A 12,180-nucleotide genomic window follows, 5' to 3' on the forward strand; every position below is an offset into this window, starting at 1 on the left:
TTTAAAAGTTACAGGACAAGTACTGGCATACATCACTTAATCTTCTGGTATCTTGGTTTTCTCAATGGTTAAATAGAAATCCTGGAAGAGATCAGATCTAAGATCCATTCCTTTCATCTAGTTCTACAATTCCATGATCTTGCCAGCCTCTTCACATGGTAATAAGCCTATTTGCTACTTCTAAGTGTCCCCATTAAGTCTTCCACAGAGATGCCATAGAACAGAAAAAAAACTTAAGACAGAAACAATTAAAGCACAACTTTTTAGGGAAAAATAAAACCTGCCCATATTCCTTTGACAAAGAAAAAGATGCTCTGCAGTACCTCTAAGTCTTGATGATCTACAGCTGAGCTCATAGGAAGCATCTGATAAATACACATAATAATTAACAAGGGGAAAGCTTCCTGACAGATTTCACACTAGGTTTCTCAAAAAAGTACTTCCATGACTTAAAAAAAAAAAAACAAAAAACAAAAAACATAAATCAGTCTTAGAAGGGCAGTACCGGTGGCGCAGCAGTTTACCGCCGCCTGCAGCCCGGGGTGTGATCCTGGAGACCCAGGATCGAGTCCCACGTCAGGCTTCCTGCATGGAGCCTGCTTCTCCCTCTGTCTGTGTCTCTGCCTCTCTCTCTCTCTCTCTGAATTAAAAAAAAAAAAAAAAAAAAAAAAAAAAAAGGCCTTTTTTTTTTAATTTAGTCTTAGAAAAATAAAAAGTTATACAAAGAGTAATTAAGACTAAATATGTGAATGAACAGTCTCCAAATAAACTCCATTACTTCCAATACTAACTCCTCCAAAAACAAATTATTTCAAGAATGAATATAACCAAAATTGAAAAGTTACAATTCCTCAAAATATTTAGTAATATAAAACAAAAATGTGTACCACATTCCTTACTATATTCAGTGTTAACAAAATGTACTACCCTAATTCCTTTCTTTCTACCCTTCCCCCAAATTACTAGATCTTAAATTATTAACGATTTAAATGAAAACTTTCTTCTTTATGATAAGAATGATTTTTTAAAACTGAATCAACGGAGAGTCAGCATTTATTATATCCTAGAGGGAATGCAGGATTTGAAGCCTTTTAATTTATAAATAAGCACATTATGTGAAAATTTCTCCTGCAAAAGAATTATGGAGTATCCAATGTAAAACTGTTCTCAAAAACCTTTAAAACAGAAAAATTACTCCTCAAAACTTCAAAAAGTGGTTCAATTTCACAAGGAAAGTAAAAACCACCACAGTCTGAAATTTAAAAATTACTGAGTTCAGAATGAAATTCATCATAAATTACAAATACACTGAACATCAGTATGACATAGATCTTAAAATGAGAACAAATATGTTAATTTTAGATATCAATTATTAAATAAAATTAGTTTTAAGAATAGTAAAAAAAAAAAAAAAAAAAAAAGGTTTATTTTCCACACCAAATAATCTTACCTGAATCATTTTGCTGTTAAAAAACTCAAGATACTGATTTCATTTTTCATCTGGTCCTGTCAACGATGCTATGACAGGCCCTGCAGGAAGCAGCAAAAGATCAATGATGGAGTGTAGCTATTACGTGTTTTCATGATCAAGTTTTGTTATGGAAAAGGATATCCGTATAGTAGTTTGAAACTCAGGGAATATTGAAAATACCTCAAAAAGTTTGTCAGTGTACATAATGTTCTTTTTTTCTTTTGTACTCTGCGGTCTTAAATGCTTATTTTTATACAATTACCTTCTTTGTCAAAAATTTACAAATGATGGTGCAGTATATACGTGAAATTTTAAAGAATCATATCTATATTGATAAGAATTGATAAGAAAACAATTATCCAGAGTGTCAAAAATGAAAAATGTTTAAAAGTGTGGAATGATTCTCTCAACTTCTAGAGATAATTATTTTAATCTTATTTCCTGTGATTACTATAATTACCAATAAATTATTAACTATTCATAATTTAATTAAAATAAAAAATAAACTTTAACAGACTTCTTATAAACAGTAACTTCAGAATCAAATAGTTACTGGCAATACTGGTAAAAATTCCTTCAAGAAAAGCATATAGGTTACAAAAAAAAAAAAAATCTGTACAAACTCCAGGACTTAATTACTCTTTGGTAGTTGATAGATTATATTCAATAAAGACCAAAATTTTAAAATTAGTAAAACTAATAGAAGAGTCAATACTACAAAACTCCTTCAGAAGATTCCAAATGATATTTTAAATTTCAGAATCATTTTAAAATAGTATAGCACCTTGCCAGATTTAATTTAAAGACATATTTACCTTAGGAATTAGTTTCTATTCAAGGGCAATTAAGAAAACAGCACTGTAATAAGACCCCTACAATAAGTGGAAACACTATTAGAGGACATAAGAAACTTCTATGTTTGTCATGGAAGTATACTGAACTCAGTCTTTCAAGTAGATGAAGAAATTCAAAACAACAGAAATAAATGATAGATTAATCTTCTCAGAGTTTTTATGCTATGCCTGTCTTGTTTATTGAAACACTTTTTTTCAAAGCATTCAGCAGAGTTTGCTTGCCAAAGTTCCTAACATGCTAAAAAGATGCAACATAATCTTACAATGGGTTCTTTCTCCTATAAGGATGAATAAATGTGAAGCTAAGATAATAATAATAATAATAATAATAATAATAATAATAAATTACAATGTACCTCCGCTTATTTTTGTTCACTCATGATTTGAAAATGTACTTGTGGGATAGGGAAATTTAAATACTTCTGACGTAAGATTATTTTCTATTTCTATACAACATCTCTTTTTTTGGTGGATTCTATCAGATTCATAGAAATCATTTTAGTTTCAAATGTTTCCATACAAAGAAGTTGAAAAGCCGATACCATATCTTTTAAGGACAAGATGAGGAAAATGGAAATTTCATCAACTCAAGCATCAGGAAGTACTGAAAAGTACTGCTTCATTTCTTGCATGTTGTGTTTTATACCATGACACTTCAGTCTCTGAGGGTCAGGTTAATTAAGCTCCATAGCAGCTGCAGTGCAATGTGAGACACACACTGCTGCGGTTCCCACCAGTCCAGTCCAATTACCTGTAGTATTCCAACACTGGACAAGTGACAACCAACCTCTTCTCTCTAGTCACTTGCTCCCACTGGTCTACTGATAAATGTTAGAACAAACTAACCTCTTTTTGGAAAAGACTGCAAGCTGAATGCACCTGCTGCAGGCTGCAATGATGAGTCCCAGAGAGATGTTTGTCAGTCAGATCTCTGCAGATGTTGTTTAACTTTATGCTAGAGCTGTATCCAAAGATGGAAATGAGATGGCAATCAAGCACAAATCTCCCACCCTTGTCCCCCCAATTTTATTTTGAAAAGCTGCACTTGTTCATAAAAGTGCTTTAAAACAACTCTACTAAACTGAAAACAACTAAGACTAAACACTATGGTAAAAAATAGTTTATTAGGTACTGAATTTTAGGTAACAAGTGGCGTAATTGTGTTTCAATAAGTGTTATTCATGTTATTGAAAAGCTTAAAAATTAATTCTCTTAAGCCAAAGCAAAGCAAAATAAAATAACACAGCTATAAAATAGACAAGTTTTCAATGGGTGGTTTATTGCTCGTGTTTTCAGTGATACCACATATTCCTAAGAGTTCCCAAGACACAGACTGTTTTTCCTCTTGTATATTATACAAAACATCTTCCATACATAAATATTGAACTATTGCACCAATTGCATTCACTACTTTTAAACTATTCCTGAAACCTTTTGGGGAATGATATTTGCAAGGCGGTGTTGTTAGGTATACTGGATTTCCTTACAACGTCACATATTTAAATGAGTTATTTTTCCAAAATGCAGAAGGTTTCAAATAGCAAATACCAAAGTGACACTGTACATTGTAATTCATGAAAACACCAACACTGTAAATGATGTTCCACAACTTACTAAATCAAGGATAGAAGATATAACATCAGAACAAAATTAAAAAGAATCAAATAAATGGAATACCTAAGATTTTTAATGCTAATTCCATTTTTCTAAAAATTCTATGCTACTAACTAAATATTTGCTTACATGAGTTAAGTATCAAAATTGTATCTTTTGGGCTCTACATTTTAACATAGATTGTGCTAAGCCAGTTAAATTCCTTCACATGTTAAGATTTCCTGTTACTTAAAATGAGAAATAAAATATTAAAAATACAGCAGATTTTCGGAGACATTAATGTCCAAGTGAAAGATTATGGTTCCTCCCCCAACTGAGAGTATAGAGAGACAAAATATAAAGTAATCCACAACAGGTAATATGACAAATATAATACCACAAGTTTAAGATATAAAGAAAACCATATTATGTATTAGCAAATCTTTGATCACACTAAAATCAAAGGTATAGCATGATGTAATGATAACTGTCATATTAAACTCAACAATACTAGAAATTAAACTGCCTAATTTTTCCTTTTTACAACTATTTATCTACTAATTTTGCCTTAACATATTTATCAACAAATTTCTAAGATGCTTTCCATCTAAAGTGTTTAGACTGCAACTTTTAAAAGCTGTAACTAAAGTATTCCTTTTGTACTACCAATATCATAATACTCTTCCTTCAACAATATAAACAAAAGAAGTGACCTATTTTAAAACTTCATCAACTCATCTGATTTCGCAAAAAATGATCATTTTTCTGCTATACAGTCCCGATCCTAAAAGTTAAATTGGCCACTGAATTCTCCCCATGTTAAAATTAAGGCAGTGTTGGGTATTTCCTTCACTAAAAGAAAAATTCACTTACGGTCTGCTTTTTCATGAGTTTTAAAATTTTAACATATAAATGGTTTGTGATTTAAAAAAAAAAAAAATCACCCAAGTTGGACAATGCTAAGATTATGATATAATAAATCTAGGAATATAAGTTCAAATTTTAACTTAAGGACCATAAAAAAAAGTAAATACATCAAATGTGATCCAGTTTCATTAGCATAAATATGAAAACAATATAAGAAACACACTAATATATGCTGAGATTATAGTGAAGTATTTCTGTTTGATTGATATAATGAATATCTCTACTATCATACAATGGAATAACAATAGGTACATTACGAAATGTTCTAAAATCTAAGGCACACATGAAAATACATATTTTATAAACCCTTTAGTATTCCCAACCAATAACGTATTCAATAAGTTTTTGGATTATCTATGTTAACCATGCAATACTTTTAACATATAAAATCAGTCTATTTATTAACAAAAACTAAACACATCTTCAGATGCCAAATAAAAGAATAAAAGAGAACACTATCGCCATTCTGAAAATGCATTCAGTAATATATTCCTCCAAATGAGAAAGCTGTTTTTTACTACAAAGCAACAACTTTAGGGAACCCATTTATAAAAAAAGATATATAAATAAATAAGCTATTTTAATCAAGTAAGAAAAAAAGACATATTCACAAATCTCAGGTGGTAAGTGTTCTGTAAGATTTAGATTTTTAAAAAGATAAATGAATTACGAAGCACAGCAAAAAATAAAGCATGTCTACTTGCAGATCTTTTCTTTCTGATTACAGTAATTTAAAAATGCACCTTACAATCCTGATCATACAATTTCCCCAAATTATTTTACTATGAAATGTGAAATATACAATGCAATATACAGTTCTACAAATTCTAAATCATACCAACTAATGTGCACAAAATGTTTTCTTGATTTCAACCATAAATATTAAAAATTACTCAAAAAAGCAAGGTTGCTTAAGATATTTTAAAGACACAGGTTGAGCAAAAAAAAAAAAAAAACCCATAAAAAAATCTACAAATATGATAAATATGAATAGACTATATTTGCTCTAATAAAAACAATGGACATACATTTGAGTTGAAATTTGTTAAAATATCCTCAAAGTGTGGCTGTAGTCTGCATTATATATTCTACAGAAAATCTGTCTTACGTACACCAGTATTTTAACTAAACCTTCTGAACACAATTACACTGTTTCAAAACTTAGGTAATTTGGGAAAATCCATTAGGTTATACAACTAAAGTACACTTTTCCACAAATACACTGTCTTACCAAATGAGAAACAGAAAAACTCTTCATGAAATAAAACATTAAGCATATTCATTCTAATCCAACAGGAGTCATAAATGCATACATGAAACACAAAAATGGGCTTCCCAATAAATTACTGCATAATCCTACAAGAAAGTCCTTATAACTCGGTGACATAAATCACGTTTTTCTAATTTACTTCGTCTGAGATGAGCAGGTAGTTATCCCTTAAATATATCTGAGTACGAGAACTTGAAAGTAGCTCAGAGGCTGTTATGTTGAGGAATACCAGGACCTTGGATAATTCCATAGCCTTGTGGTCAAGTGTAAACAGAAAGACCATTAAAATTGGAGTCTATCAGAAGAAGAGAGATGTATCTGTCTGAACAGGTAATAACCTAGTTAATATCATATTTAAATAAAAATTGTTCAGAATTAATACAGCTTCTTATTAATTACAGGCTTTATTTTATCCTTAAAATTGATTCCAGTGTGTACTTGGTTTCCACCTGTTACAGGCAGAGGATAAGCCTTCTTTTATCCAGACATTTCAAATCACATTTGATCAGGTTACGTCACTACACACACAAAATTTTGTTCAACGCGTTCCAGCTTTCCATTTTTTCCAACGGATATTCTTGCTCTATATGAATAACATGCCTCAGAACTATAAATAAGCAATTTCAATGTAATAAAAAAAATATGCATAACTAAGTGGACTAAAAACAAAAGATCTAATTCTCGGTGCACCCTTTCCAACCCACTGAAAATAAACTATATTCAAATGAAAAGGCATTTAATTTACTATTTGGAATATCCTTGATAAACACCAATTTTCTGTAACATCCCTGCACATCTGATACCACCTCATGTTTAATGCAGAAAAGCTATTTCATTTTCATCTATTGACAGTGAATTTAATTTACCATTGCAGCTCTTTTCCTAGAACTATCACGTTATTAATTCTGCAATCAAGCTCTTTTGAGTGCTTTTATTTGTACTACGGTTTTCACAATTCCACATTGATTTTTTTTCATCATAATATATCTTTTAAACATACAATCGTGAATACGTTAGTAAACTTTCTTAACGCATAAGGAAAGTTTCAGAGACAAGGAAAGCCATCTACAAAACTACACTCACAGGAGCAAACTTTCAAAGGACAGCATATCTAATAAATTACATTTCAGTGTAATATTTGTAGTGTTTACCAAATATACTACATTAATTTATATAACTAAATGATATTTTCAACCATCCTAAACCTTATCTAGCATAATGGTCCATTTTATACCACCAATCAATTGGCTATGAAAAAGAAACCCTCTGTTAAAGAACCCTTACTGAAATTAGATCATTGAAAGGAAATAAGCTTTTTTTTTTCCCCAACAGGAAAAAAAAAAAAAAAAAAGGCAGTATCAGTTCCCTCAGCATTGAATAAATATTGTTTATGGCCAATAAAGACAAAATAACCCAAAAAAAAAAAAAAAAAGGCAGAAGCTACACCTGGGTAAAAGCAAATCAGTTCATGTTTTTTACCTAAGAGAATACTATTCAATTATGCAGATTTTCCAGTTAAACTTAAAGTCCATATACTGAGTACCAAAACGATAAAAAAAGAAAAAGAACAAACACGCAAAACTATGTAACACTTGAAATAAAAAGCACACACTGAAAAGTACAAAATATATATATATATATTATACCACCTAGGAAACTTGCCATATTCCAGTAGGTTACAGTACCACACAACTGTTAACATAATTTAACCCAATACAGCTCTTCATAACACAAATTCTTAAGTATTATTTTACTTCTTACATAATAATATATTTCCTTGTCACAATTACATTAAAAACGCAGTATTTTAAAAATCTGAAGAGGCAGCACTCTTTACTTCACTCCAGGGCCAACAAACAAAGCAGTGAAGCAGAAAGAGGTACATAATGGATTTAGAAGTAAATGGTCCATTCTTTAAGAAGCCTTCCTACCCCCACTTCTGAATTCACTCTAGACTAATTGTCATTACAATGATGTCTGAAAACTTCAAAAGAACCCTATTTCCTGATGCCAGCTGTCCACGTTTCTATCTTTAAATTTTAGAGTTTTTTTCCCTAATTAGAAAAAAGTATTAGAAGTAGTATTTAGAAATACCCAAAAGATGCACCTCGTAATTGTTCTTAAATCAGACACAATATATCGACTGAAACAAAACATTAACACCAACAGTAGAAATGTACTTTAGGATTTTCCACAAATACAACATATAAATAAAGTCTATACTCTTAAGAATTTATCTGAATACGGCACACAACACAGGTAGATGTTCTCTTTCTTTCCGTGGGGATTTATCAAACAATCTCTTCATCATTGCACCTACCTGGGTAAAAATCTTTGGACTTAGACAGCTTGATGGTGGCTCCAGTTTCTTTTTGCAACTGAACAATTGTCTGTCCTCCCTTCCCAATTATAGATCCAGCAGCATAACTAGGTATGAGAACCTTTAGAAAATACTGGCCGTCTTCTGAAAAATGCAAAGAAATATACTTGGTTAACATGATAATTTTAAACTTTGTATCCCCTCTCCACCCTCAAGAGGGAAAAACAGCAATTAAAACCTAGGGCATACAGCTGCAGGAAACAGGGGGTTAAATTTTTTCAAAGAACAAAAGTAAGCCAATTGCAATGAAAAATAAGTAAGTACTAAATGATTCCCATTTTGTAGGATTTCTACTTTCAAACTTAGAATTAAAAACTAAACATGTTCCATCATTTTGCAGCATTGTAGAAACTGATGACTAAATTCCAGTTGTTATTCCAAACATGGAAGTCCTCCAATTCTATCTGTGGTTACTATGGTAAAATGAAATGAACTGACCCTTTAACAAAACTTCGGAGATTTATATGATGACAAATCTCCACTTAACACACTGCGATATAATAAATAAGTAAGAGGGCTGTAAACAGTGATGAGCTATATATATATATATATATATATATATATATATATATATATATATATATATATTGGTTTGACCCTAGCAAACACCTAAGGACTACAATTAGCCATCGCCTATATTCTACTTAAAGTATGCAAAACAAACATTTCTCCCACCAAATAATCCACCCAAACTGTAGGGTGTATTCCAAGCCTGCAATAACTGCCAGGAAATAACTCAAAGTGATGTGAACTGGCAGATCTAACTAATCCTGGGGTATTTCTTTAGCACTTCTTAGTCTAGCATGATCTCGTTTAAGCTCATTAATTAAAGGACCTTAAGAAGAATTCTGCCAATACTAAAAAGCTTAGGAGTCATTTATATCAAACACACTTAGAAGTGACCCGACAGATTATGTTAGTTCTCCAAAATAGCCACCACGATTTTTAAAGCGGAGGGAGTGGATGACCCAAGAAAGAGTGAAATGAAATGTTTTCGAGAATAAAGCCAACTCCATAAACTTTAATTTCCGACAAACTGATGGAGTCTTAAAATAGGAAACAGCCCGGTAAATCCAGCTTCCTCCTGTGAATAAACGTCCCCGGTTTTTGCGGGTGTGCCGTTCGCAAGACCCCCATCCGTCTCTAGTGTGCATGCTGTGGATAAATTCACCTCTGCCTCGATGCATTGGGTGCATTGTTAGGATGACTCCAGTGCAAATGAAGAAGCGATACCGGTCCCGTTATAACTCATCTTCCCAGGAAGCGCAGGATGTTAAACTAACAAGCCACAGTACCAGACACCCCCACCCTCGTATGCACACCTCTGAAGACAAATCAATGAGACATTTGCAACGACAATCTAAGTGCGGTAAGAGCATGCACTCGTCAGGATTTTGCCTACTACTTGTGGCCCAAAGCAAGGGGGATGGAGAGAGGAAAAACTCTCCGGTGCCCCAGTCATTTGCTATCCGCTACCCAAGTGCCATTTATTTATTTATTTTATCAGACTGTTAAATGCAGCGCGCATCTCCGGGCGGCCATCACCTCGCTCGGGGGTCATCCTCCTCCTCCTTAACGGACCCCCCGGCCCAGGTCTAGGATATTTCAGTGGTCAGTCTTTGGACCGATTAAAAGGAAAGATAGGTCTATTCCGAAAACCCGGTCGCCATTTTGATGAATGATAAACAGAGAAATGGAAATGTGTCCGGGACGGCGAGGTGCGGGGCAGGTGCAGGGGAGGGGGCGCGGGGCAGGGGCGCGAGAGCCGCCGGGTTCGGGCTGGAGGTGTCCGGGCCGCGGGAGGGAGGGAGGGAGGGAGGCCGGCGGGCGGGCCGGCGGGAGGGAGGGAAGGAGGGAGGGAGGGAGGGAGGGAGGGAGGGAGGGAGGGAGGCAGGGGCGGGCGGCGGGGGATGGGGCCAGCGGGGAGGTGGAAGCGATACCCACCGCCCGTATTGGTCCTCTTGGTGCTGCCGGCTTCAGGGGGGGCTTCCAGCGGCCTTTTCCGCGAGTCCGGCGGGTCCAGGTCTATGGGAACCCCAGTGTGGGTCCCGTTCTGCTGGATGGGAGCTGCCGCCATCATGTTTGCAGTTCCTGCCGCTGCTACGGGGAGAAGGTTCTCCCTTTTGTTTTGGCTTTTTTTTTTCTTTTTTTTTGCGTTTGGGGTTTCTTAAGGTTTTTTTTTGTTTTTCTTTTTTTTAATCGGATCAATAGAAATCTCTTTAGGAAAAAAAAAAGCGATGTTGCTGGTTTGTTCTCACTGGGGAGGGGGCAGGGCTGAGGAGCAGCTGCAGTGCAGTGTCAGAAAGGAGACAGGGGAATGGAGGGGGTGTGAGAGACGGAGGGTGAAAGAAGGAGAAGAAAGGAGCGAGGGGGAGAGAGTGAAGGGAGAGGGGCGCGTGAATGAGCGGGAGGAGGGGAGCGGGGAGGACGGGCAGAGGGAGTGGGAGAGCGCGAGGGCTGGCGGGGCGCGGGGAGAAGCCGAGGAGGAGGGGAGAGTGAGGGAAAGAGTGAATGAGCAGGAGGAGGGGAAGGAGGCGGCTGCGGAGAGGAGCGGGCGGCGGAGGAGGGCAGGAGCCGGGAAGGAGCGCGGCGATCCCCGCGCCGCGCTAGCGCTGCGCTCGCTCCCGCTGCTGGTGCTGCCGCCGCCGCCGCTGCCGGAGCGGTTCTGCCGTTGCCTGGGCTGCTCGGCGATGCTGCTGCTGCCGCCCGGTCTCGCTCATTATTTCTCCCGCTTGTAGGGGGGGCTGGCGGGGAGGGAGGGGGATGGCTGCGAGGGGAGGGTACGGAGGGGTTGAGTTCGTAGACTCCCACACACTTCGCGCTCGGGTCCCTGCCTCTCAGCAGCGCCGCCGCCGCCGCCGCCGCCGCCGCCGCCTCCTCCCAGCGCCGGTGCCTCAGCCTGCGGGGGCGGAGGGGGCCGCGCCGGAGGCGGGGGAGGGGGTGCGAGCGAGTGCGCGCGTGCGTGCGTGTGCGCGCGCGCGTGCGTGTGCGCGCGGGCCGAGCGCGGGCCCCGGGGGCGCGCGCCGGCGACGGGGGCGGGGCCGGGGCCCGGGGCGCTCCTGTGGGAAAGGGGGGGGTGAAAGGTCGCCGGGCCGCGGCAGCACGGCTCAGGCAAACGTAAGCGGCTTGTCGCAGACACCGAGGGGTCCGAGAAACACGCTAGGCTAGAAGGCGGGAAGCGGAGATTACTGACAGCCGTGCTAGCCAATAAGATGGGAATGTAAGGAACGCTCTTCAGGCCCCTTCCCAATCAGGACCCTCGGGTAGGAGAGGGATGAAGGGGCGGGGTGGGCGCTCCGGCGGCGGGGGCCGGGGTCGGGGCCGGGGTCGGGGTCGGGGCCGGGGTCGGGGCCGGGGTCGGGGCCGGGGCCGCGGCCGCGACGCTCTGGGTCAGTCCGAGAAGGGCGCTCGAGTGAGACGGCGTCCAGGCTGGAGGAAGACGCTTAACTTTAGGCTCCCGGGACTCCTAGGCACTGGGTACGCGAGTCCCTAAGAGTGAGGTAGAGGACAGCGAGCGTGTCAGCGCACCGGCGGTTTTGTGCGGGTGGATCTCGTCCCAGGAGTGCTTGTTAGTGGCACTGGGTGACCTCGTCGGGGAACTTAGAGTGCCCCTCGCCGCCTTTAATCCTTTCGGGGGCAAGCCAGGTCGTAACTAAACAAAGCTGGGTGCGGGGGTCTTCCCTTC

The 12,180-nt window shown here is 38.2% G+C and overlaps 1 protein-coding gene and 1 long non-coding RNA gene across 8 annotated transcripts in view; one reads left to right on the forward strand and one right to left on the reverse strand.

The window, feature by feature from the left end:
* The window catches only part of NOVA1 (NOVA alternative splicing regulator 1), a 148,851-nt gene extending 137,460 nt beyond the window's left edge, over positions 1-11,391 (reverse strand). The window contains exons 1-3 of one of the 6 annotated variants that reach the window (XM_035720200.2): positions 8,436-8,574; positions 3,172-3,286; positions 1,451-1,530 (exon numbers count right to left, since the gene is read on the reverse strand). Coding sequence is in view for 4 of the 6 variants with exons in the window: in XM_025444273.3 (XP_025300058.1) it covers positions 8,436-8,579; positions 10,440-10,575 (280 nt within the window). In the remaining 2 variants the exon portion in view is untranslated. Of the gene's footprint in view, positions 1-1,450; positions 1,531-3,171; positions 3,287-8,435; positions 8,580-9,666; positions 10,048-10,439 lie in introns of those variants that run through there. The other 5 variants (XM_025444273.3, XM_025444274.3, XM_035720198.2 and 2 more) reach the window with 5 other exon arrangements.
* A 169-nt stretch (positions 11,392-11,560) lies between these two features.
* The window catches only part of LOC112658074 (uncharacterized), a 66,632-nt gene continuing 66,012 nt past the window's right edge, over positions 11,561-12,180 (forward strand). For both annotated transcript variants that reach the window (XR_003135485.3, XR_007412250.1), the window contains exon 1: positions 11,561-11,758. This is a non-coding gene — a long non-coding RNA (uncharacterized LOC112658074). The remainder of the gene's footprint in view (positions 11,759-12,180) is intronic.

The sequence above is a fragment of the Canis lupus genome, chromosome 8, assembly GCF_003254725.2.
Source record: "Canis lupus dingo isolate Sandy chromosome 8, ASM325472v2, whole genome shotgun sequence".
NCBI lineage: Eukaryota > Metazoa > Chordata > Mammalia > Carnivora > Canidae > Canis > Canis lupus.